The sequence below is a fragment of the Malus domestica genome, chromosome 05, assembly GCF_042453785.1.
Source record: "Malus domestica chromosome 05, GDT2T_hap1".
NCBI lineage: Eukaryota > Viridiplantae > Streptophyta > Magnoliopsida > Rosales > Rosaceae > Malus > Malus domestica.
The window spans coordinates 44,248,478-44,274,640 of NC_091665.1; the positions used below are offsets into that span (position 1 = coordinate 44,248,478).

Sequence of the window (26,163 nt, forward strand, 5' to 3'; positions counted from 1 at the left end):
TCATATATTAACGGTTGGTTCTATCATTATCTTCGAGTCTTCTTGATGTATGACCTACTTTCTTTGCAATGTCCTGAACTCGTTCCTGCAATTGCATACTTCATTATATTCAAATTTACATATTTTATTTACGTTCGTTCTATCGTTATAATTTGTATGCCTGTTTAAAATTGCTTCATCACCCTCAGATGTTGGTCAGGACATATCCAACGTAATATATGGGGATATCGGGGTTGGATGTGTCACATTATCCAAGACAATTCAACAAGACTTGAGTGGATCCCAGAATGCTGACTAGAAATGTCGTTTTCGTCTTCCAAATACCGATCGACGAAAAGTAGCACATGTTGGGTAAAATTCAAAGAAGCAGGGCAGCTGTCAACACTATCATTAATGTACACGGAAAAACAAGTGCGGTCAAGTCCGATGGCTTGGGCCTCTTTGGTAGTCCGATGGCTTGCGGCCAAAATCCGATGGTTTTCAGCTAAGGGAGGGTAGGATTCTTTGGTAGTCCGATGGCTTGGGCCTCTGATCGTCTAATTCTCTATTGCCCTCGCAGTTGCTGTGATTGTGCCAAGGGTTTGATACATGCATCTGCCAAGAAAATGTTACTGAAAGCTTTGCTTGTTGTGTCCCTCCTCTTCCCATTTTGCACTTCCATTGACACCATAGAAATGGACCAACATGTAAAGGATGGTGATCTTCTGGTGTCCAAAGAAAACATCTTCGCATTAGGGTTCTTCGGCCCCAGAAACTCCAGCTCCAGGTACGTCGGAATTTGGTATGCAGAAAAAGATGAAAAAGATCAAAAGGCAGTGGTTTGGGTAGCAAACAGAAACGACCCCATCAATGATACCTCTGGTGTCCTAACTATAGACAGGTATGGGAGACTGCTTCTTTATTCTAACAATATGCAGAACATTCCTGTGTGGTCTACAAATGTGACGGTTCAAACTGCGAGCACTAGTTGCAGGGCTCAGCTTTTAGATTCTGGAAATTTAGTTATTTTCCGGGATAATAAAAGCAAAAACTTTATGTGGCAGAGTTTTGATTATCCTACAGATACTCAACTTCCGGGTATGAAACTAGGCGTGAATTGGAATTTGGGGATAGAATGGGTCTTAACATCTTGGAAGTCACAGGATGACCCTGGAACTGGGGAATACACCGAAAGGCTCTATTCCAATCAGACCGCCACCCCCCAGTTTTTTACTTTTTATAAAGGTTTGACTCCGTATTGGCGAGCTGGTACAGTGGACCCGCGTAATTTTGTCAGTAATCAGGACGAAATGTATTTCTTTTTTAAAAACGATAGCACTTCAATAAGGTCGGTGTTGAAGGATTCTGGGTCACTGCAAATCCTCGAGTGGAGCAATGCGAATAGAGAATGGAAGGAACTATGGTCTGCGCCAAAATATCGGTGTGACCTGTATGGAGAGTGCGGTGCCAACAGCAAATGTAGCCCTGACAATTTCAATTTTTTTGGGTGTGAGTGTCTGCCAGGGTATGAACCGAAGTCTGTCAATGATTGGAAGATGAGAAATGGTTCGGACGGGTGTGTGAGTAAACGAGTTGCGGTATCAAAGTGTAGGAACGGAGAAGGGTTCATGAAAGTGGCACAAGTTAAAGATCCAGACACAACGAAAGCAGCACGGCTGGAAAAAGGTATTAGTGTCAAAGAGTGTAAGCAGGTGTGCTTAAGCAATTGTTCTTGCACTGCATATATGGTCATAGAATCTGAAGGGCCCAGTGATTGCTTGACATGGTATGGTGAGTTGCTGGACATTTTAGTGCAGACACAGGGAGGGCGAGATCTACATGTACGTGTGGACAAAATCGAATTAGGTACCACTTCTTGCCATGGAAAAGTTGCATTATAAATTTTTGGAATTTGTGGAACTTGCTGTACTACTGGTTTTGTTATTTTTTAATCCTTTATCCCACTCTTATGTGTAGCTGAAAATTCCAGAAACTCGAAAGGTTTTCTTAGAAGGAGGGGTATGCTGGCTGTTCTGATGTTGTCTGTTCTTCTAGCATTGGTACTGATGGTTGCGTTGACCTGTTGGAGGATTAGGAAACAGAGGAAGACAAAAGGTAAGAAGTAGTCAGCGATTTTGAATTCTCGAACGGTTTCATCAAATAAAAGCACTCCATTTGTAATGCTTGTGCAGTTTGTAAATCACATCGAAGCACTGCAATTAGATAGAATCCATATGCGTGAGCTCGATGTAAAACTTATATTTCTATATCGTTTGTCAATGAAAATAGAACAGTGAGAAGAAAATGCAGACAGTGATTTCTTTTATTGTTAACAGTTGAGATCGAAGAAACTAGGAGACATCCCGAATGGCAATTTTTCCATCTGAGAACGATAATTGCAGCTACAAACAACTTCTCTCCAGTCCAAAAACTTGGCCAAGGTGGTTTTGGCACTGTTTATAAGGTTAGTCCCACTTTCGAAGAGTTACAAATTTCATTACTAAAGAATAATCACAACATAATGGCTTGATAAAATAAGCGATGATTATGTGGAAGCTTAATGATAAAACTGAATAAAAACTTCAGGGTGTGTTACGAAATAATCAGAATATTGCTGTAAAAAGATTATCCAGAACTTCAGGACAAGGAGTTGAAGAATTCAAAAATGAAGTTGCGCTCATAGCGAGACTTCAACACAGGAATCTTGTGAAACTTTTAGGCTGTTGCATAAAGGGAGAAGAAAGGATGTTAGTCCTGGAATACTTGCCGAACAAAAGCTTGGACTACTTTCTTTTCGGTATGTCTATAGAGGAAAGATTCCTTTGTTCACGCCATTTCTCAAACCATGAAGCATATCTTAGTCGAATATGTCACATTTATCTGCACAAAGCCAAATCTCTTGATGCAGATCACACAAAAAAGTCCTTGCTGGATTGGCAAAAGCGATTCGAAATCATCAATGGGGTTGCTCGTGGGGTTTTGTATCTTCACCAGGATTCAAGACTTAGGATTATTCACAGGGATCTAAAAACCAGCAATGTCCTTCTAGACGCTGAGATGAACCCAAAAATCTCAGATTTCGACATGGCAAGAATCTTCCATGGGGACCAACTCCAAGATACGACCAACAGAGTTGTCGGAACATAGTAAGAATCGTTATAAACTCACCTTCCATTAGCTCTTTCATCTCTTACTATTCTTTGGCTGTAACGTTTTATTTTCTTTATATGCATAATACAGTGGCTATATGTCACCAGAGTATGCAGTGTTTGGGAGATTTTCGACCAAATCGGACGTTTTTAGTTTTGGGGTCATATTATTGGAGATTGTAAGCGGCAAGAAAAACAACGGTTTCTATCAAGCGGATCATTTCGTAAACTTAATAGGACATGTGAGTAACACAAATTTTGCAAACAACCAACCCTTTTTATTTACTCATCCCATACATGTTTAAAATGAACTGTCTACTACAGGTTTGGCAGTTGTGGAGTGAAGACAGAGCCTTAGAAATTGTGGAGTCATCATTGGAGTCATACGCGCCCGACGAAGCCATGAGATGCATTCAGGTCGGGCTCTTGTGTGTCGAAGAAGAGTCGAAGAACAGACCATCCATGTCAGCTGTTGTTTTTATGTTGAGCGGTGAAGCATCTGCTCCATCTCCTCAGCAGCCTGCATTTGCCTTGAGAAAAAATTCATGCGGCGATGCTGTTGTTCCGTTAGTTTCTGAAGGATCGTGTTCTATCAACGACGTGACAATAACTAAATTCGAAGGTCGATAACTAAATTCTGATGTCATCTGTGATAAAACATGGTCTTTCGGGAACTGAATCATATACGTTGAAATGAGACTTCAGTTATATAGGCTATTTCATACACTTTCAAATACCTCTTGGATGTATCTAATAATACAGAACTCTTTCCAACAGTTATGTCTCCTAATCAAAATGTTTTTAATATTAATTAAAAACTTAATCCGAAACTAAAATCAGTTAATATGCTAATTGAAATTACACCTATTGGAGACCTTGTGTTCTTGTGTTCCCTGATGTGGGATAATTGAGGCATAAAACTCCAACAGATTCCAACAAGATCCTTTTCGGATTCTTTTAGTGAGGATCCTGATGATTTGTGAATTGTGTCTGTTTATCGTACATGCAGTTAGTTTTTGTCAAATATTGTTTGTGTTTAATTTTAAATGAAAATATTTAAAATAATTTATAATCGTACGATATACGATAAACGGACAAAATTGATGAATCATCGGGATCCTCACAAAAAGTATCCGGCGAGGATCCGGATTCCAACAGATTATTCTTTGACGAAACTGATTTGACTGCCAACATCCAAAGTCTCCTTGGTTTGAGTCGTGCTTGCTAGGTGCCGGGTAAACCCTTCAAACAAGATGACCCTGGAACTGGGGAATACACCCATAGGCTCTATTCCACCCATAGGCTCTATTCCAATCAGACTGCCACCCCCGAATTTTTTACTTTTTATAAAGGTTTGACTCCGCATTGGCGATCTGAGCCAGTGGACACGGGGCGATCTGATCCAGTGGACATGGTTACTTTTGTCAGTAATCAGGACGAAATGTATTACTTTCTTAAAAACGATAGCACTTCAACAAGAATTGTGTTGAAGGATTCTGGGTTACTGCAACACCTCGGGTGGAACAATGCGGATAGAGAATGGAAGGAAATATGGTCTGCGCCAAAATATCAGTGTGACCTGTATGGAGAGTGCGGTGCCAACAGCAAATGTAGCCCTGACAATATCCATTTGTTTGGGTGTGAGTGTTTGCCAGGGTATGAACCGAAGTCTGTCAATGATTGGAAGATGAGAGATGGTTCGGACGGGTGTGTGAGTAAACGACTTGCGGTATCAAAGTGTAGGAACGGAGAAGGGTTCATGAAAGTGGCACGAGTTAAAGATCCAGACACAACCAAAGCAGCACGGCTGAAAAAAGGTATTAGTATCAAAGAGTGTGAGCAGGTGTGCTTAAGCAATTGTTCTTGCACTGCATATACGGTCATAGAATCTGAAGGGCGCGGTGATTGCTTGACATGGTATGGTGAGTTGCTGGACATTTTAGTGCACACAGAGGTAGGGCAAGATCTATATGTACGTGTGGACAAAATCGAATTAGGTACCACTTCTTGCCATGGAAAAGTTGCATTATAAATTTTTGGAATTTGTGGAACTTACTGTACTACTGGTTTTGTTATTTTTTAATCCTTTATCCCACTCTTATGTGTAGCTGAAAATTCCAGAAATTCGAAAGGTTTTCTTAGAAGGAGGGGTATGCTGGCTGTTCTGATGTTGTCTGTTGTTCTAGCATTGGTACTGATGGTTGCGTTGACCTGTTGGAGGATTAGGAAACAGAGGAAGACAAAAGGTAAGAAGTAGTCAGCGATTTTGAATTCTCGAATGGTTTCATCAAATAAAAGCACTCCACTTGTAATGCTTGTGCAGTTTGTAAATCACATCAAAGCACTACAATTAGATAGAATCCATATGTGCGAGCTCGATGTAAAACTTATATTTCTATATCGTTTGTCAATGAAAATAGAACAGTGAGAAGAAAATGCAGACAATGATTTCTTTTATTGTTAGCAGTTGAGGTTGAAGAAACTAGGAGACATCCCGAATTGCAATTTTTCCATCTGAGAACGATAATTGCAGTCACGAACAACTTCTCTCCCGTCCAAAAACTTGGCCAAGGTGGTTTTGGCACGGTTTATAAGGTTAGTCCCACTTTCGAAGAGTTACAAATTTCATGATTAAAGAATAATCACAACATAATGGCTTGATAAAATAAGTGATGATTATGTGGAAGCTTAATGATAAAACTGAATAAAAACTTCAGGGTGTGTTACAAAATAATCAGAATATTGCTGTAAAAAGATTATCCAGAACTTCAGGACAAGGAGTTGAAGAATTCAAAAATGAAGTTGCGCTTATAGCGAGACTTCAGCACAGGAATCTCGTGAAACTTTTAGGCTGTTGCATAAAGGGAGAAGAAAGGATGTTAGTCCTGGAATACTTGCCGAACAAAAGCTTGGACTACTTTCTTTTCGGTATGTCTATAGAGGAAAGATTCATTTGTTCACGCCATTTCTCAAACTATGAAGCATATCTTAGTCGAATATGTCACATTTATCTGCACAATTAAAGCCAAATATCTTGATGCAGATCACACAAAAAAGTCCTTGTTGGATTGGCAAAAGCGATTCGAAATCATCAATGGGGTTGCTCGTGGGGTTTTGTATCTTCACCAGGACTCAAGACTTAGGATTATTCACAGGGATCTAAAAACCAGCAATGTCCTTCTAGACGCTGAGATGAACCCAAAAATCTCAGATTTCGGCATGGCAAGAATCTTCCATGGGGACCAACTCCAGGATACGACCAACAGAGTTGTCGGAACATAGTAAGAATCGTTATAAACTCACCTTCCATTAGCTCTTTCATCTCTTACTATTCTTTGGCTGTAACGTTTTATTTTCTTTATATGCATAATACAGTGGCTATATGTCACCGGAGTATGCAGTGTTTGGGAGATTTTCGACCAAATCGGATGTTTTTAGTTTTGGGGTCATATTATTGGAGATTGTAAGCAGCAAGAAAAACAACGGTTTCTATCAAGCGGATCATTTCGTAAACTTAATAGGACATGTGAGTAACACAAATTGTGCAAACAACAAACCCTTTTTATTTACTCATCCAATACATGTTTAAAATGAACTGTCAACTACAGGTTTGGCAGTTGTGGAGTGAAGACAGAGCCTTAGAAATTGTGGATTCGTCATTGGAGTCATACGTGCCCGACGAAGCCATGAGATGCATTTAGGTCGGGCTCTTGTGTGTCGAAGAAGAGTCGAAGAACAGACCATCCATGTCAGCTGTTGTTTTTATGTTGAGCGGCGAAGCATCTGCTCCATCTCCTCAGCAGCCCGCATTTGCCTTGAGAAGAAATTCATGCGGTGATGCTACAGTTCCATTACTTTCCAATGGATCGTGTTCTATCAACGACGTGACAATAACTAAATTCGAAGGTCGATAACTAAATTCCGATGTCTGTGATAAAACATGGTCCTTCGGGAACTGAATCATATACGTTGAAATGAGACTTCAGTTATATAGGCTATTTCATACATTTTCAAATACCTCTTGGATGTATCTAATAATACAACTCTGTCCAGCAGTTTGTTTCCTAATCAAAACATTTTTGATATTAATTAAAAATTTAATCCGAAACTAAAATTAGTTAATATACTAGTAAAAATCACACCTATTGGAGAACTTGTGTTCCTGATGTGGGACAATTGAGGCATAAAACTCCAACAGATTATTCTTTGACGATACTGATTTGACTGTCAACATCCAAAGTCTCCTTGGTTTGAGTCGTGCTTGCCAGGTGCCGGGTAAACTCTTCAGACAAGCAGCATAAATTCCAACAAAAACATAAACATCAGCTACAATTCTTCTGTCAAATTATAAAAGAGACGGCTAAAGTCTCACTTCTAACAACATCGATATTGTTTTCAATTTTATTACCACCTGCACAGTCCAACATGTGTGAAGTTTATTACAAAATGTCACAGTATTAGTTGGAATCAAACCAACACGTGACTGTACGGGCATGCTCGTTGGCTCTGATACCATGTCAAATTATCATAGAGATGATCCAAAGTCTCACTTCCAACAATACCGATATTGTCCCCAACTTGTTAATTACCACCGGCACAGTCAGACCAGTGTGAGATTTTATCACAAAAAAACTTCGGTATTAATTGGGATTCTTTAGGCCCGACAACTCCAGTAGTTCCAGGTACGTCTGAATTTGGTATGCAGACAAACTTGAAGAAAATAATTGTTTGGGTGGAGTGGCAAACAAAGACAATCCCATCAATGAGAGATTTTTCAGTGTAGAAAAAATTTTAATTGTGACGGGAACGCAGATGGTATACCTAGGGGTGGGCAAACAGGTCCTGGACCCGTGGGTCGGGGGGGTCCAAAAATTCGAAACACAAAACGGGGTGGGTCTATGAAATTAGCAGGGAGGGGCGGGTCCAAAAATAAGAATGAACGAGCCCCCGACCATGCCCGTTTGTAGCATATGAGATAATGGATTTGATTAGTGTGACACCGTGGGCCTCGACTTACAAGGTTGCCCACCAAATGGGACCAGATTTAGGAGGCCCTTAAGGTCTCTAGAACCATCATCTCAGAGCATTTTTATTTTTATATGATTTAATTAAATCCCCTCATCTTAGACTCCCAGACTCCCCCACTTTCTTTCTCCATTTCTCAACTTTCTTGTTCTTTTCTCCACCCAACCCTCGAATCGACCGCCGCGACATCACATCAGCCACCACACGAGTCACGGCATTACCTCACCATCGTTCTTAAACCTAGAAACCTTTCCTGAGAGTGACTTAGTTGATTCGAATTCGACTACGTCGACATCGCACAACAACCAGCCACCACGGCATCACGCCTCACCATCGTCTCTTAAATCTTAGGTGAAGATGGCCTGTTGCAGATTGGTAAAGACGAAAATGGCTTGTTGCAGATTGGAGACGAAGATGGCTTGTTGCAGATCGGTGAAGACGGTGGGTGCGAGGCTTAAGATCGGAGAAGACGGTGGGTTTAAACGATTTATATGATTGTTTTGCTTTGAAAAAGGTTTTCGGATTTAGTAGGAGATACTGGAGGCTTTGGGATTTGAATTCATATGATTCATTTGGTTAATTTGTATGCATGTCAACCTTTTTGAGGCAAGTGGGTGTAGTAGGAGATACTGGCAATCCCAAAACAATCAAAATACTATTGGTTTGAGAACCATGAGTCGCTCAACTTCTTGTTGCAAATTATCCTAATGCTACTACTTCCGATTTGAGCATCTAGGTTATCGACGGAGGAAGACGAAGGACGAGTTAAAAAAATTGTAATCGGATCTATGGACCCGGCCCGAATCGGCCTGTTTAGGTCCGGTTCCAGATTCAGAAATGGCATTACTCCCGGCCCACCCCGTTGCATTTTAAAACAGGTCCAGTCCGGTTCTTTCAAATTTCGGCCCGGCCCGGCCCGTGCCCACCCCTAGGTATACCACGTGTTTTTATGTAAATAGTAGAAAATTTTACTTTTTGAGTTATTAACTTTTTAACACATATATTTCATCATTTGTATAGTGACACGTAGTGTACCACCTCGTGTACCGGTCACACTGAAAAATCTCTCTTCAGTGTGACCGGTACACGGAGTGGTACACCACGTGTCATTATGCAAATAGTAGGATATATGTGCTAAAAAGTTAATACTTAAAAAATAAAATTTCTCACCACTCCTATAAAAATACGTGATGTACTACTTATATTCTCGTCATAACTATAAATTTCTCCCCATCAACAATAGTTCCGGAGTTGGTTGAAATTCTGCTGCTGGGAACATTTCGATTTGGTCCACGAATGTGTCTGTCCATGTCCAAACCAGAAGCACTTATGTAGCTCAGCTTTTAGATTCTGGAAATTTTGTAGTACGATTTTAGTGGCCATTGATAGAGGACTAATTTCTAATTTATTTGGATTGAATTCAAAATTTCAACGAGATAAAAGCAGGCTGTATTCAAAACGGCACGCCTGAATTCGAATTTTTGGCCTGATGAATTGCACGATAGTGGCTAAGGAGAGGCTGAAATGCCTCTGTGAGTCTTTCCGATCACGAAAGTATGAATTGCCATTGCGAAGCCACCAACTAATCTTTTTTTTTTTTTTTTTGTAAGGTTAAAAAAAGGGAGAATTTAGTAAAGGACAAAATGGGTTGTGTACCAGATGCGTATTATTATGATTTCTCCATGTCATTAATTAATTAATCATACGTGGTTTTGAAGTAAACTGCCAAATTTCATTATGAATTTTCACTTAGTTTTCGATTTCTCTCATACCATTAATTTTCTATAAATTTCATCTAAATTAACTGTAACTTTTTATCACGTGCATACCACGTGACTCTCCTTTAAGAGCAGAAGCGTCACTCCGTTGATCAAAAGCATTCATCCATTCACCTTTCAATTTGCTCTTCTCAATATCACTTGTATTAAACATTTCCAAACCCAAACAACATTACAAGAAGCAAATCTAGAGAATGGGGGATCAATCTAAGAAACCCCAGCAGCACATCATATGTACAATTACAATTTTACACCTGGGCAATGAAATCTTCTTCATCACATAATTTACACCTTCCACAACTGAAAACACAGCAATTACAAGGTGGAGCAGGAATCTAAAGCAATTCTACTTCCCGATGGCGACCACAGCAATCCTGAATGTAAAATGTTTTCCTCCCCGATGGCAAGGAATAACAATCCTTCTAGCGGAAGATATCAAATGGAAAGTCCGAATTCCAATCATAGCAATGGCCAGTTTATGGAATGGCAAATGCCCGGCTTATTTAACTCGTGGATATTCACATGAATCTTTACTTTTCTATAAGCTGCAGGGGTGAGGGGATTTGATCGAGACAATAGGTGGCGGTTGTAGCTCAAAGAACGATTTTGCACCTTCTCCAAGGCTACCTATGCATATCGTATCAGACCTGGCTTCTCTGCCCTCTCAGTTCTCATACACTATCATCCCCTCTTATTTGTGCGGTTACGGTTAAGCCACATCAACATTTTATATCACTATTACTTTTTGTCTTAATATCTCTATAAAAAAAATCATTATAAAATATTGACGTGACTTAATCGTGATCGCACAAAATAGAAGGCGATGAGAGTATATGGAAACTTGGAGGGCAAAGAAGCCAGGTCCTATAGTATCGCCCCGACCATGCCAGGTGCCATCTTGGACATTGTTCATCTCCAATGTTCTGGATTCCTGCTCATATTGTAAGAATAGCATCCATAACTTTCAAAAAATTAGATAATTAATCAGAATGATAAGATCTGTCCATAATATAGGCATAGGTTCTCGAAGGATAATCACCTGACATAATGTACAGCACGGGAAGATGAGATGGTAGATGCATTCATCCAAGGAACTATCAATACCCTGAAAATTACAGGCATTGCCCGCAACAATGTCAGGGTAGTTTGTGTATAACCACGAAAATGATTAGAAGGCATGGATTAGAATAACCATAGATTCATGAAACAATTCATTACAATTGCAATGATCGATCATTTAGCAGTAACCGCACCCTCTCCACGAGGAGGGAAAAGCAAACCATCTAACCTAGCACACCCAGTTTCCGAATTTTTCTATACCTAGTGTTGCTTTTCTTCCTTGCGTAGCCAATTTAAGTTATTAGACGTGAACATTGTTAATTGGAATTAGTAAGGGATAGTAACGAGGCAAATACTAATATAACAAAGAGAAACACCAATTCAGGTAACAACATATATTAACGGTTGGTTCTATCGTTATCTTCGAAGTCTTCTTGGTGTAGGACCTACTTTCTTTGCAATCTCATTTATTTTAAAATATTCATTTCGTACTCTTTTTTATTAGTTGTAAGTCCTGAACTCGTTCCTACAATTGCATACTTCATTATATTCAAATTTACATATTTTATTTACGTTCATGCTATCGTTATAATTTGTATGCATGTTTAAAATAACTTCATTACCCTCGGATGTCGGCCAGCGCATATCCATCGTAATATATGGGGATATTGGGGTTGGATGTGTCACATTATCCAAGACAATTCAACAAGACTTGAGTGGATCCCAGAATGCTGACTAGAAATGTCGTTTTCGTCTTCCAAATACCGATTGACGAAAAGTAGCACATGTTGGGTAAAATTCAAAGCAGGACAGCAGTCAACACTATCATTAATGTACACAGAAAAACAAGTGCGGTCAAGTCCGATGGCTTGGGCCTCTTTGGTAGTCCGATGGCTTGCGGTCAAAATCCGATGGTTTTGAGTTAAGGGAGGTTCGGATTCTTTGGTAGTCCGATGGCTTGGGCCTCTGATCGTCTAATTCTCTATTGCCCTCGCAGTTGCTGTGATTGTGCCAAGGGTTGATACATGCATCTGCCATTAAATGTTACTGAAAGCTTTGCTTGTTGTTTCCCTCCTCTTCCCATTTTGCACTTCCATTGACACCATAGAAATGGACCAACATGTAAAGGATGGTGATCTTCTGGTGTCCAAAGAAAACGTCTTCGCATTAGGGTTCTTCAGCCCCAGAAACTCCAGCTCCAGGTACGTCGGAATTTGGTATGCTGAAAAAGATGAAAAAGATCAAAAGGCAGTGGTTTGGGTAGCAAACAGAAACGACCCCATCAATGATACCTCTGGTGTCCTAACTATAGACAGGTATGGGAGACTGCTTCTTTATTCTAACAATATGCAGAACATTCCTGTGTGGTCTACAAATGTGACGGTTCAAACTGCGAGCACTAGTTGCATGGCTCAGCTTTTAGATTCTGGAAATTTAGTTCTTTTCCGGGATAATAAAAGCAAAAATTTTATGTGGCAGAGTTTTGACTATCCTACAGATACTCTCCTTCCGGGTATGAAACTAGGCATGAATTGGAAATTGGGGATAGAATGGGTCTTAACATCTTGGAAGTCACAAGATGACCCTGGAACTGGGGAATACACCAATAGGCTCTATTCCAATCAGACTGCCACCCCCGAATTTTTTGTTTTTTATAAAGGTTTGACTCCGCATTGGCGATCTGAGCCAGTGGACACTTTTGTCAGTAATCAGGACGAAATGTATTTCTTTCTTAAAAACGATAGCACTTCAACAAGGGTGGTGTTGAAGGATTCTGGGTTAGTGCAACACCTCAGGTGGAACAATGCGGATAGAGAATGGAAGGAACTATGGTCAGGGCCAAAATATCGGTGTGACCAGTATGGAGAGTGCGGTGCCAACAGCAAATGTATCCCTGACAATTTCAATTCGTTTGAGTGTGAGTGTCTGCCAGGGTATGAACCGAATGTTAGAGTATGAGTATGATTCCTACATATTTTGGGATAATTAACATTATCATAAAAGAAGTCTTAGTCATGTTAGCAAGAGAAATCCTATTGTGACTGGGATATTGAGAACTCTTGTATTTGCACATAAAAGGACTCATATTCCTTATTGGATTGTAATAGGGCAATCGATATGCTTAGTATATATACATAAGCCACTGCTCTCACAAAGTAACGCTCTCATCTTGGTACCAATAACCTATTCTTGGGAGAGCATTGAGATTTGCAGAGAGGAGAAGGGTTGTGTAAGTGCTGCGATGGCTTCTTCATCAAGCAGCATGTCTGCAGGTTAGTACCTTTTGATACTGTGTCTATATTTAGTTTTCATTCTTGATTAATGTTGTGATTTGATCACTTGATTCAATTCGGTTCATGGGAAGAGATTGTTTTAGGATTTGATGTCTCTGAGTTATTCTAACATGTGGTATCAGAGCCAAAATAAATCTTGTGATTAAATTCAAGCCTACAGACACGAACTGCAATTGAAGAAACTGGCTTTTACGTTTGTTGTTTTTCCATTATAAACGACGCCGTTTTTGGACTTAAAAAAAAAAAAAAAAAAAAAAAAAAACCGGCGTATTGACCGTTGGTATTCCGTAAAGAAAGAAATTCTTCACAAAACACCTGGGTTTTGTATTCGACTTATCGGCTCTTTGAAACAGATCCAAGAAATAATCGAAGAAACACATCTCTTTTAGATTCATGTTTCAACTTTTACATTCCGCTGCGTGATTTCTTGAATCGTGAATTTAAGGTAATTCTTAACAAGAGTTATTCGATTCTTGAGAGTGATTAATGAAGAATATAGTGTTCTGTAATTCGTTCAACAGTAGTTAAATGTTGAAAATTTGAATTTATGCATGATTATTCTGCAAAGATTAACTGATTTATTTTGTTTATTGTGTTGATCTATTGAAATTCGGAAAATACCGTGAGTTGTGAATCTGCAGAATACAATGTGATCATCACTGTAGGGTTGTTTGATCTATATATGCTTTTCGAATTCAAAGAAAAGTCTGTATATATGACTAAATTGATTCATTACAGTGATGTGCTTAGTAATTGTAGACTGAAATCAGGAACTTATAGTTCTTTTTTTGTGATTTCATTTTGACATGTCTGCAGTACCTCTAAAGACTCTCAATCTTGCTAGTGTTCCTATTCTCACTGGGGGTAGTAACTATAAAAGATGGAGGCGTGAAATTGGTCTGTTGCTTACTCTTAATGAGTTTGATATAGCACTAGATACGCCTAGACCATCACCATTGACCGACAAAAGTACCAAAACAGAGAAGGCTGAGTTTGAAAGGTGGACTAGGGCCAACAAAATTGCGTTGTCCATCCTTGAAAGTGGGATGACAGATACTGTTAGAGGGGGAATCAAGAAGAATGATCTTGCTAGTGATTATCTTCAGGCCATTGAGAATAAGTTTAAAGAATCTGAGAAGGCAGAGATCAGTCAATATATGTCTGTCTTGACAACCTACAAGATTGAAGGTAATGCATCCATTAGAGATCACATTATGAAGATGTCGGATGCAGCAGAGAAACTCAATTCCATGGAGGTCAATATCGGGGAGAAACAACTGGTTTTTATGATACTGCAAGCTCTTCCAGCGAAGTATAGCCAGTTGAAAGTGTCATACAACACTCAAGATAAGACTTGGACTGTGGATGAGTTAATTGCTCAATGTGTGCAAGAGGAAACTCGGCAGAGGCAAGAGAAAAGGAGAGAAACAGAAGATGTGCACCTAGTGCATGCTGGAAATCAGGAGACCAATATTGCTTCTGGTAAGGTATCCAAATTCTCTAATCATGCCAATAAGTCTGCTAAATCTGCAAAATACTCAAAACCCTCTAAATCTAACAAACTTAATGTGAAAGATGTGACGAAAATTAGACGTCATCACTGCAAACTCAAGGGTCATTATAGAAAGGATTGTGAAACATTCAAGGATTGGCTAAGGAGTAAAGGAAGAACAAATGTCTATGTTTGTGTAGAATCAAATTTGATCGAAATTCCTGCTAATTCTTGGTGGTTTGACACAGGGTGTTCAGTTCACATCACAAACACATTACATAGATTTGAAAAACAAAAACACACTTATAAAGACTCTTATAATGTTTTTGTGGGGAATGGGACAAAAGTAGGTGTTGAGGCAATTGGGGTTGTGAAACTGAAAATGAAATCAGGTTTTGTTCTTCATTTAAAAGATGTTCTTTATGTTCCAGATATGAGAAGAAGTCTGATTTCTGCATCAAAATTGGTCAAACAAGGTTTCGGTTTTCTTTGTGATGATTCATGCATAAAATTTTTCCAGAAAAACAAAATCAATTCCTTACTTTGGACAGCTATTTTGCATGATGAATTGTGGGAAATAGACTACATATTTGAAAAACCATCCCTTGTTTTGAGTACTACTGCTAAACGCATGCATGAATCAGAGTCTTCATATAGTTTATGGCATAAGAGACTAGGTCACATTTCAAAAGAAAGAGTTTTACAATTAGCTAAGGCAAACTTGATTCCTGCACTTGATTTCAAAAATGCAAAAGAGTGTGTTGATTGTGTGAAAGGAAAGCTGACAAATATCAGAAATTTTGAAGCAAAAAGGAGTAAAAATCTTCTTGAGATTGTATATACTGATGTTTGTGGTCCTTTTCCTGTTAAGACCATATGTGGGAATAGCTATTTTGTGAATTTCATTGATGATTTCTCTAGATATGGTTCTACTTTTCTCATTAGTGAAAAATCAGCCGTACTTGAATGTTTTAAAATCTTTAAGACTGAAGTTGAGATGCAGTTGAATAGACAAATTAAAATTGTTAGATCAGATAGAGGGGGAGAGTATTTTGGCAGGTACACTGAAGCTGGACAACAGAAGGGTCCTTTTGCAATATATCTTCAGCAACAAGGCATTGTGGCGCAATATACTACACCAGGGACACCACAGCAAAATGGTGTTTCAGAAAGGAGAAATAGAACTTTAATTGGGATGGTTCGAAGTATGATTTCAAGAGCGAAACTGCTAGTTTTCTCTGGGGTGAAGCACTCAAGACTGCCAATTACATTTTGAACCGAGTACCCACTAAGTCTGTGAAGGGAACACCTTTTGAAGTTTGGACAGGTAGACAGCCTAGCTTTGGGCATTTCCATGTATGGGGCTGCAAGTCTGAGGGCCGATTTTATAATCCGAATTAAAGGAAGTTAGATGCCAGAACTACAACTTGTTACTTTATTGGATATTCTGAGAAATCCAAGGGCTATAAATTCTATTGTCCACAGGCTTATTCTCGGATTCAAGAGACTAATAATGCTGTGTTCATTGAAGACCAAGATGTTGCAGATATGGTGGCTGAACCTTTTGAATTTGAAGAACTTGCCCAAACAAATGATGATGCTGCAACAAATGACTGTCTGCAGATTCCAATTTTCTCAAACATACCATCTGCAATTAGAGATGAAGACACTGAGATGACTGAAAATGAGATGCAGCCTGTTGCTGAGGATAATCCTGCATCTATGTCTGAAGAAATTCAAGAACTCAATCATCAACCTGTACAGCAATCTGTGAGACACTCAACAAGAGTGAAAAAACCGACTCTTTCAAATGACTATGTCTACCTCCAGGAGCATGAATTCGATCTAGGAGACATTGATGATCCACTGACCTATTCTCAAGCAATGACAAGTCCACAAGCTGTGTTATGGAAGAAGGCTATGGAAGAAGAATTAGAATCCATGTCCAAGAACAATGTTTGGACTTTGGTGGAATCTGATTCTAAGACTAAACCAATAGGTTGCAAGTGGGTTTACAAAACCAAGAGAGATGCTCAAGGGAGAATTGAAAGATACAAGGCTCGGCTCGTAGCAAAGGGTTTTACACAGAAGAAAGGGGTTGATTTTAGTGATACTTTTTCCCCAGTTTCTTCAAAGGACTCTATGCGGATAGTTATGGCCTTAACAGCCTACTTTGATCTTGAATTACATCAAATGGATGTAAAAACAGCTTTCCTCAATGGTGAATTAGAAGAAACTATACATATGAAGCAGCCACCTGGATTCATTGAAAGGGGGAAGGATAGTTTGGTCTGCAAGCTTAATAAGTCAATTTATGGACTTAAACAAGCTTCTAGACAATGGTATATTAAATTTGATAAAGTGGTGACTGCACACGGGTTTACTGAGAACAAGCTTGATGACTGCATATACTCCAAGTTCAAAGGTACCAAATTCATATTCCTGGTACTATATGTGGATGATATCTTGATAGCTAGTTCTAATTTGCAATTGCTGCATGAAACCAAGACTATGCTCAGTTCTAACTTCGAGATGAAAGATTTGGGGGAGGCGCATTATGTCCTAGGAATTGAGATCATCAGAGACAGAGCAAAGAAGTTTCTGGGGCTATCACAGAAAGGATATATTGAGAGAGTTTTAATCCGGTTCAACATGGAAGATTGTAACGGTGCTGATGTACCTGTGAATAAATGAGACAAATTCACTCGAGATCAATGTCCCAAATCCGAGTTGGAAAAGAGAAAGATGAGTTCAAAACCGTATGCTTCTCTAGTGGGCAGTTTAATGTATGCCAACATATGTACTAGGCCGGATCTTGCTTTCATTGTTGGCATGCTGGGCAGATTTCAATCTAATCCAGGTGAAGCACATTGGATGGCAGCTAAGAAGGCATTAAGGTATTTGCAGAGAACAAAAGGCTTCATGTTAGTTTATGGTGGAGCAAAAGAACTGGAAGTAATTGGTTTTACCGATTCTGATCTGGCCGGTGATCTAGATGAAAGAAAATCAACTGGTGGCTATGTTTTCATGTTTAATGAAGGTGCTATTTCATGGAGAAGTGCCAAGCAAACTATGATCTCTACCTCTACTATGGAAGCAGAGTTTGTGGCATGTTTTGAAGGCATGAAACAGGCAGTTTGGCTTAAGAATTTTGTCAGTGAGTTGAAGCTTGTAGACTCAATACAAAGACCAGTGAAGATGTTCTGTGACAATAATTCTGCAGTGTTCTTCTCAAAGAACAACAAAAGGACTTCAGCCTCGAGGTTAATGGATGTGAAATTCTTGAAAGTTAGAGAGAAAGTTAAACAAGGTGCAATAGTGGTGGAACATTTAACCACTGATCTGATGATTGCCGATCCTTTAACGAAGGCATTGCCAAATGGAATTTTCAAGACTCATGTAACTCGGATGGGAGTATTGGAGGCTTTTGAAAAGTGGGAGTAATTGGTGCTATATTCAAAAGTGTGTTATAGCTACTGGAAGATGACAGTAGAATGCTTTTCAAAAAGGAGGTTTTCTGCAAAAGTTTTCTGGAAGCTAAGTATTTGAGTTAGTTTTCTTGTTTGTTTTATTTGCAGTTAGTTGTGTTTTTTATTCAGTGCAATTTTTCCAGAAATTTCTGTGATTAATTGTTCTATAGAATAGTTTTTCGATTCAATAAAAGCTTGTGAATCAATTTTTGGTACTGATAAAGCTATTGAATGAATCATAACTGTGTTGTTCACTCTTTCGTGAATGATTTTTTAGTTAACAGTTTCATGATGGATATTTTGGTATTGATTTTGGGCTATATGAGTGGGAGTATATATTTTGGGTTTACTCCTGGATTGAGATGCATTGCTATAAGCATAAATTGGACATTGTGATTTGTAAGATGATTTTGTATTCTGTGTTACAAAGGAGATTACAAATTCATTGTTTTGGTTTGTGCAAGCTGGATGTATCTGTGCACTCGTGTAAATGATAAAAGACTTGTGTGATCACCTTTTTTGATACATTTGAGATAATTATCTGTTGTGATGAATCATACTCAAGTGGGAGAATGTTAAAGTATGAGTATGATTCCTACATGTTTTGGGATAATTAACATTATCATAAAAGAAGTCTTAGTCATGTTAGCAAGAGAAATCCTATTGTGACTGGGATATTGAGAACTCTTGTATTTGCACATAAAAGGACTCATATTCCTTATTGGATTGTAATAGGGCAATCGATATGCTTAGTATATATACATAAGCCACTGCTCTCACAAAGTAACGCTCTCATCTTGGTACCAATAACCTATTCTTGGGAGAGCATTGAGATTTGCAGAGAGGAGAAGGGTTGTGTAAGTGCTGCGATGGCTTCTTCATCAAGCAGCATGTCTGCAGGTTAGTACCTTTTGATACTGTGTCTATATTTAGTTTTCATTCTTGATTAATGTTGTGATTTGATCACTTGATTCAATTCGGTTCATGGGAAGAGATTGTTTTAGGATTTGATGTCTCTGAGTTATTCTAACACCGAAGTCTGTCAATGATTGGAAGATGAGAAATGGTTCGGACGGGTGTGTGAGTAAACGAGTTGCGGTATCAAAGTGTAGGAACGGAGAAGGGTTCATGAAAGTGGCACAAGTTAAAGATCCAGACACAACGAAAGCAGCACGGCTGGAAAAAGGTATTAATGTCAAAGAGTGTGATCAGGTGTGCTTAAGCGATTGTTCTTGCACTGCATATATATGGTCATAGAATCTGAAGGGCCCAGTGATTGCTTGACATGGTATGGTGAGTTGCTGGACATTTTAGTGCACACACAGGTAGGGCGAGATCTACACGTCCGTGTGGACAAAATCGAATTAGGTACCACTTCTTGCCATGGAAAAGTTGCATTATAAATTTTTGGAATTTGCGGAACGTACTGTACTGCTAGTTTTGTTATCTTTTAATCCTTTATCCCACTCTTATGTGTAGCTGAAACTGCCCGAAACTCGAAAGGTTTTCTTAAAAGGAGAGGTATGCTGGCTATTCTGATGTTGTCTGTTCTTCTAGCATTGGTACTGATCGTTGCGTTGGCCTGTTGGAGGATTAAGAAAAAGAGGAAGACAAAAGGTAAAAAGTAGTCAGCGATTTTGAATTCTCGAACAGTTTCATCAAATAAAAGCACTCCATTTGTAATGCTTGTGCAGTTTGTAAATCACATCGAAGCACTGCAATTAGATAGAATCCATATGCATGAGCTCGATGTAAAACTTATATTTCTATATCGTTTGTCAATGAAAATAGAACAGTGAGAAGAAAATGCAGACAATGATTTCTTTTATTGTTAACAGTTGAGATCGAAGAAACTAGGGGACATCCCGAATTGCAATTTTTCCATCTGAGAACGATAATTGCAGCTACAAACAACTTCTCTCCAGTCCAAAAACTTGGCCAAGGTGGTTTTGGCACTGTTTATAAGGTTAGTCCCACTTTCGAAGAGTTACAAATTTCATTAAAAAGGTTGTACCCAGTGCACAAGGCTCCCGCTTTACGCAGGGTCTGGGAGAGGTAAATGTCGGCTAGCCTTAATCACAACATAATGGCTTGATAAAATAAGCGCTGATTATGTGGAAGCTTAATGATAAAACTGAATAAAAACTTCAGGGTGTGTTACGAAATAATCAGAATATTGCTGTAAAAAGATTATCCAGAACTTCAGGACAAGGAGTTGAAGAATTCAAAAATGAAGTTGCGCTGATAGCGAGACTTCAACACAGGAATCTTGTGAAACTTTTAGGTTGTTGCATAAAGGGAGAAGAAAGGATGTTAGTCCTGGAATACTTGCCGAACAAAAGCTTGGACTATTTTCTTTTCGGTATGTGTATATAGGAAGATTCATTTGTTCACGCCATTTCTCAAACTATGAAGCATATCTTAGTCGAATATGTTACATTTATCTGCACAATTAAAGCCAAATATCTTGATGCAGATCACACAAAAAAGTCCTTGCTGGATTGGCAAAAGCTGGATTGGCAAAAGCGATTCGAAATCATCAATGGGGTTGCTCGTGGGGTTTTGTATCTTCACCAGGACTCAAGACTTAGGATTATTCACAGGGATCTAAAAACCAGCAATGTCCTTCTAGACGCTGAGATGAACCCAAAAATTTCAGATTTCGGCATGGCAAGAATCTTCTATGGGGACCAACTCCAGGATACGACCAACAAAGTTGTTGGAACATAGTAAGAATAGCTATAAACTCACATTCCATTAGCTCTTTCATCTCTTACTATTCTTTGGCTGTAACGTTTTATTTTCTTCATATGCATAATACAGTGGCTATATGTCACCAGAGTATGTAGTGTTTGGGAGATTTTCAACCAAATCAGATGTTTTTAGTTTTGGGGTCATATTATTGGAGATTGTAAGCGGCAAGAAAAACAACAGTTTCGATCAAGAGGATCATTTCAGAAACTTAATAGGACATGTGAGTAACACAAATTTTGCAAACAACCAACCCTTTTTATTTACTCATCCCATACGTGTTTAAAATTAACTGTCAACTACAGGTTTGGCAGTTGTGGAGTGAAGACAGAGCCTTAGAAATTGTGGATTTGTCACTGGAGTCATACTCACCCGACGAAGCCATGAGATGCATTCAAGTCGGGCTCTTGTGTGTCGAAGAAGAGTCGAAGAACAGACCATCCATGTCAGCTGTTGTTTTTATGTTGAGCGGCGAAGCATCTGCTCCATCTCCTCAGCAGCCTGCATTTGCCTTGAGAAAAAATTCATGCAGCGATGCTGCTGTTCCATCAGTTTCCAAAGGATCGTGTTCTATCAACGACGTGACAATAACTAAATTTGAAGGTCGATAACTAAATTCTAATGTCGTCTATGATAAAACATGATCCATTGGGAACTGAATCATATACGTTGAAATGAGATTTCAGTTATATAGGCTATTTCATGCACTTACAAATACCTCTTGGATGTATCTGATAATACAGAACTCTTTCCAACAGTTATGTATCCTAATCAAAACGTTTTTAATATTAATTAAAAACTTAATCCAAAATTAAAATCAGTTAATATACTAATTAAAATTACACCTATCAACAGATTATTCTTTGATGAGGAAAGAGATCTCCTCCAGATTTCTTCCACTAAGACCACGGGATCATGTGATCCGAGCCTTCCAAATTTCATCCAATGATAAAAATTATCATAACTTTTAAAGAATCAAAATAGGTGGGCATTTGGATAGAATTTAAAAGGCCCGGATCACTTGATCCGGTGGCCTTGGTGGAAAGAGATCCTCCCTTTGACAAAACTGATTTGACCGTCAACATCCAAAGTCTCCTTGGTTTGAGTCGTGCTTGCCAGGTGCTGGGTAAACTCTTCAAACAAGCAGCATAAATTCCAACAAAAACATAAACATCAACGACAATTCTTTTGTCAAATTATGAAAGAGACGGGTCAAAGTCTCACTTCTAACAACACCGATATTGTTTTTAATTTAGTTCAATATTCTAAAAAACACTAGGCGCTAGTTAGGCGGCTGGCTGAAGCCTAGCGCCTAGGCGGATTTAAGTATATGTGTAAAATTTTAGGACTTTTTATGTTGATTTTGTAACATTTAGTCACCCTATTTATTTTAATCATTGTTGGACCTTTATTTTTCATTAAAATATGAATTGGGCCTTGTTTTTTTATGGGAACTTTAATGAAAAGCATCTGGTACTGTTCATTTTAACGAAAAAACACATTTTTACACTAAAAAGTCAATCCTGGTACTATTCATTTTACCCTTTATTTTGTCCTTATCATTAAAACTCAAAGTTTTCAAGTCATTTTCATTAATTTTTTTTTTTTTATTCCCTAGTTTTTTAAGATACTCATGGACCTTCAACCCACTTTGGGCTCCCAACCTTGCCGCTCCTTCACATTCCTCTCCCTTTAAAAAAGAAAAAATAACCGTAGCTCTAGTAATTATCCAACCTCAGCCGTCGTCCCTCTTCTTCACCTTTCGGCTCCTTCACCTTTCTCTGCAATTGCAGAAAGCTTTCTCTCTTTCTCTCTCTCTCTCTCCCAGCCAAGCTGTCCCTCTTCTTTACCTTGCAATTGCAGATCTATCTCGTCCCACAACAAAATAACGACGACCATCAAAGCCGCCTAGGAGGTCGCCGAGCCTGCCCAGCCCGCCCACTGCCCGTCCACGCGCCGCTTAATACCCTTTCAATTTCTTCAACGATTTTGGTTAAATCGTGGGGACGAACCACCGCCCAGCGCCTAGGCCACGTTTTCGAACACTGATTTAGTTACAACATGCATTGTCCGACATGTGTGAGGTTTTATTACAAAATGTTACGGTATTAGTTGGAATCAAACCAGCACGTGACAGTACGGGGCCTGCTCGTGGGCTCTGATACCATGTCAAATTATCATAGAGATGAGCTAAAGTCTCACTTCTAATAATACCGATATTGTTCTCAACTTATTAACTACCACCTGCATAGTCAACCAAGGAAGAAAATATCGGTGATATCGGAAATATCGGTAGTCCGAAAACACGGAAATATCGATGGAAATATCGGTAAAATATCGATATCGATAAAAATTACATGGAAACCACGGAAATTGTAAGAAAAACTTGGAAATTTTTATTGAAACTTTGTAGGATGTTTATTTAGTCAATTATCTATTAGTTTATCACAAAAAATTGGAAGGAAATGCATTGCATGATGGATTTAACATTATCAAGTTGATTATATAGCGATCTGACAAACATTATGAGTGTAGAAAATATGTAGTAATTAATGAAAGAAGTCTAAACACACCATAATCATTTATATATAATGAATTAGTACAATATTTTACACTTTAGAACCACATAGAGTTCCTATGAGGTTCAAATTTGTCACTATCTTCATCATCTCTATGTGTAGAATGAGTGTATTGTGAAGAGTAGTTATCAAATGATAAATCCCCAAAATAGTTTTGCATGTAATTGTTAATATGCCACCCATATGGATCCGAGATTGGTTGAGGTTGTCCATAAGAAAAATCATTTGAAGATTGAGGTTGGGATTGATTCCATGAGTCGCTCGATTCCATCCCAACAGGAATGGGATATGAAGGGTAGGGAAATGGTTGGTTATGAGTAAAACCATAGTTAGTACTTCCCAATCCAACAGAGTCTGAAGTTCTAGATAACGAGTCATCTTCTTAACTTGACAAAATCCCTTTGCCTCTTTCTCTGCGAGTATAGTCCTTCCCTATGGCATCAATTCCTGGTCCTGCCCGCCTACTGCCATGGTCATCATCCTGGGTTGCATGCGTGAAGTTTGCCTCACCAGTGAAGGGGCTCATATATCCGGGAGGTGGTGGTCCATAATAGTTTCCATATCCACCACCACTACCTCCAGCTCCACTACCTCCAGCTCCACTATGTCCTTCATCATTCCCACCTCCGGTGGTAGGTGAGTCTCCTGATCTTGTACTAGAGCTATCATTAGTATCAGCACGATGTTATGGTTGTGTAGGATTGGAAAAAGGTGGAATTCCAGTGTTGCTTGGTCTTGGGTGCAAAAGTTCTTCGAAAGAGTCAGCGCTGCTAGATCCTACCTCCTCCTCTAATACTCTTTCTACATTTATCCCTTCATTACGTGCTTCTTCAGCAACTCTGGGAGCTGGGTTGCCTTCATCATCATCTAAATGAAGAGGTCTAATCCATTGAAAAAGTTGGTTACCCTCCGTATCATCATCTTCACCAACAATATCAAACACATCTAGTGGGTCACCACGGTCGACATGATCGATTTCTGCTTCCTTATCTCGAATTTGAAGCTTCATGTTGTAGTAGCAATAAACTAATTTTTCCAAGCTACTATAAGCCAACTTATTTCTTTGCTTTGTGTGGATGAGTGCAAATATGCTCCAATTTCTTTCACAAGCAGATGAGGAAGCTGTTTGTGATAATACTTTTATTGCTAACTTTCTCACAGTTGGTGCATCGGTCCCATACATGATCCACCATTCAGCTACAATGAAAAATAATGTTGATAAGCCTAATAACTCCAACAAATTCTATTATAAACTTATAGTGAAATATGTTTATACTCACTAGGAGACATATTTGTTCGAGCAGCAACTGATGTTGGTTCTCCAAATGTTCTTCTTGCATCTTTAAACCATGTTAGCTGAATACAATAAATTGTGTTAGTTTAATCCAACAAAGTAATTATTATAATTTAAGTAATTGTGTACCTCATTTCCAAATTGGCCAACTGCTGGTGATGCAGGGTCTAATTTAGAGTATACATTATGTACAGCACGTATAAGGTTACCATCATCTCCAACACCGGGTCTGTATTGGTATCGGGGATTCAAATAATATGCTGTTCAAAGAAACACATACTCTAATAAGATAAATAATACTTATGCAACTAAAGAAATGAATTGCAAATTATGACATAATTTATACCTGCTGCATGCAAATCGTGGTATAATGTTTTATACCATCGGTCTTCAATTATTTTTACGACCCACCTTGCACCATGTTTTCTTTCCAATTCATCCTTCACTACACGCATCAACTCATATACAGCCCCCATAGTAGGATACACTTCTGTGTCAACGATCCGTAAAACTTTGTAAAGAGGTTCAAACACTTGACACACATGTTCTGTTTGACTTCAAAAAGCATGATCAAGCACTATACTTTCCACCATACGACCTGTATTTGAGCGGCTGAAATTGTGGTTGGCCCAATCGTCACTAGTGAATAGTTGCTTCAACCCTGCTTTCTTTTTTAGTAGGCTGTTTAATGCAATATAGTTGGTGGCGAATCGAGTGGTAGCTGGACGAATAATTTCTCCTCTGCAAAATTCACGCATCTTTGCCAACAACCAACCGTGATTGTAAATATAATTAGTGATCGTTCTAGCTCTTTTGACCACAGTAGCAACATTCTCTCTCTTCCCTATTGCCTCAAACATAAGATCAATACAATGTGCTGCACATGATGTCCAAAACACATTATGATGCTTCATTAACTTTTTTCCAGCTTTGACAAATGCAGAACCGTTGTCGGTCACGACTTGGACAACATTATGCTCTCCCACCTCCATGATTACATCCCTCAATAATTTGTAAATATACTTGTAATTCTTTATATGGTCTGAAGCATCAACAGACTTCAAAAAAATTGTCTTGCCCTTGGAATATACCATGAAGTTGATGATAGATAATCTGGTCGGGCCGGTCCATCCGTCACACATGATTGTGCAACCATTAGTTTCCCACTTTGACCTCAACTTGTTAACATACTCGCCAATGTCTTTATACTCCATATCCAAATATTTGTTTCTTATCTCATAGGGAGTGGGAGGTTGTACTCCAACACCGGCCTGTTGACATCCCACTACCATA

The 26,163-nt window shown here is 38.9% G+C and overlaps 4 protein-coding genes across 7 annotated transcripts in view; 2 read left to right on the plus strand and 2 right to left on the minus strand.

Moving 5' to 3' along the window:
• The first annotated feature begins 321 nt into the window (after positions 1-321).
• On the plus strand, positions 322-21,796 carry LOC103415217 (G-type lectin S-receptor-like serine/threonine-protein kinase At1g11410). Of its 4 annotated transcripts, none has more exons than XM_070822853.1 (7): positions 322-1,845; positions 19,726-19,863; positions 20,085-20,212; positions 20,398-20,608; positions 20,723-20,975; positions 21,070-21,220; positions 21,303-21,796. In XM_070822853.1, exons 1-7 carry the CDS (start codon positions 516-518, stop codon positions 21,606-21,608), a joined length of 2,517 nt encoding a protein of 838 aa, XP_070678954.1. In that variant the 5' UTR covers positions 322-515; the 3' UTR covers positions 21,609-21,796. The 4 variants fall into 4 exon arrangements, with proteins under 4 accessions (XP_070678954.1, XP_070678955.1, XP_070678956.1 ...); XM_070822854.1 differs by lacking the exons at positions 19,726-19,863; positions 20,085-20,212; positions 20,398-20,608; ... (1 more) ...; positions 21,070-21,220; positions 21,303-21,796 and adding exons at positions 1,957-2,094; positions 2,316-2,443; positions 2,566-2,776; ... (1 more) ...; positions 3,220-3,370; positions 3,453-3,904; XM_070822855.1 differs by lacking the exons at positions 322-1,845; positions 19,726-19,863 and adding exons at positions 4,392-5,125; positions 5,237-5,374.
• LOC103434674 (protein PLANT CADMIUM RESISTANCE 10-like) overlaps positions 10,644-26,163 on the minus strand; it is a 39,614-nt gene continuing 24,094 nt past the window's right edge. Inside the window, exon 5 of the mRNA XM_070822856.1 lies at positions 10,644-10,862. Within this exon, the coding sequence (XP_070678957.1) occupies positions 10,659-10,862 (204 nt within the window). The 3' untranslated portion in view covers positions 10,644-10,658. The remainder of the gene's footprint in view (positions 10,863-26,163) is intronic.
• On the plus strand, positions 11,845-19,503 carry LOC114825028 (G-type lectin S-receptor-like serine/threonine-protein kinase At1g11410). The gene is made up of 2 exons (XM_029103246.2): positions 11,845-12,937; positions 19,285-19,503. Exons 1-2 carry the CDS (start codon positions 12,032-12,034, stop codon positions 19,501-19,503), a joined length of 1,125 nt encoding a protein of 374 aa, XP_028959079.2. The 5' UTR covers positions 11,845-12,031.
• Positions 21,706-25,420, minus strand: LOC139196613 (uncharacterized). The gene is made up of 5 exons (XM_070822938.1): positions 25,217-25,420; positions 25,000-25,130; positions 24,857-24,932; positions 24,621-24,773; positions 21,706-21,764 (listed from the first exon to the last, which is right to left on the minus strand). The coding sequence occupies exons 1-5, from the start codon at positions 25,344-25,346 to the stop codon at positions 21,706-21,708; spliced, it is 549 nt and encodes a 182-aa protein (XP_070679039.1). The 5' UTR covers positions 25,347-25,420.

What these genes read in the sequence shown, in the direction of transcription:
- LOC103415217 (XM_070822853.1), top strand. Translation starts at nt 516, where the DNA reads ATGGCTTGGGCCTCTGATCGTCTAATTCTCTATTGCCCTCGCAGTTGC. An exon ending in TGTGGACAAAATCGAATTAG is followed by an intron (nt 1,846 to 19,725) that starts GTACCACTTCTT and finishes TCTTATGTGTAG; the next exon opens with CTGAAACTGCCCGAAACTCG. An exon ending in AACAAAGTTGTTGGAACATA is followed by an intron (nt 20,976 to 21,069) that starts GTAAGAATAGCT and finishes TGCATAATACAG; the next exon opens with TGGCTATATGTCACCAGAGT.
- LOC114825028 (XM_029103246.2), top strand. Translation starts at nt 12,032, where the DNA reads ATGTTACTGAAAGCTTTGCTTGTTGTTTCCCTCCTCTTCCCATTTTGC. An exon ending in TGCCAGGGTATGAACCGAAT is followed by an intron (nt 12,938 to 19,284) that starts GTTAGAGTATGA and finishes CTAACACCGAAG; the next exon opens with TCTGTCAATGATTGGAAGAT.
- LOC139196613 (XM_070822938.1), bottom strand. Translation starts at nt 25,346, where the DNA reads ATGGGGGCTGTATATGAGTTGATGCGTGTAGTGAAGGATGAATTGGAA. An exon ending in CCACGATTTGCATGCAGCAG is followed by an intron (nt 25,131 to 25,216) that starts GTATAAATTATG and finishes TTCTTTGAACAG; the next exon opens with CATATTATTTGAATCCCCGA. An exon ending in TCGAACAAATATGTCTCCTA is followed by an intron (nt 24,774 to 24,856) that starts GTGAGTATAAAC and finishes TTTTCATTGTAG; the next exon opens with CTGAATGGTGGATCATGTAT.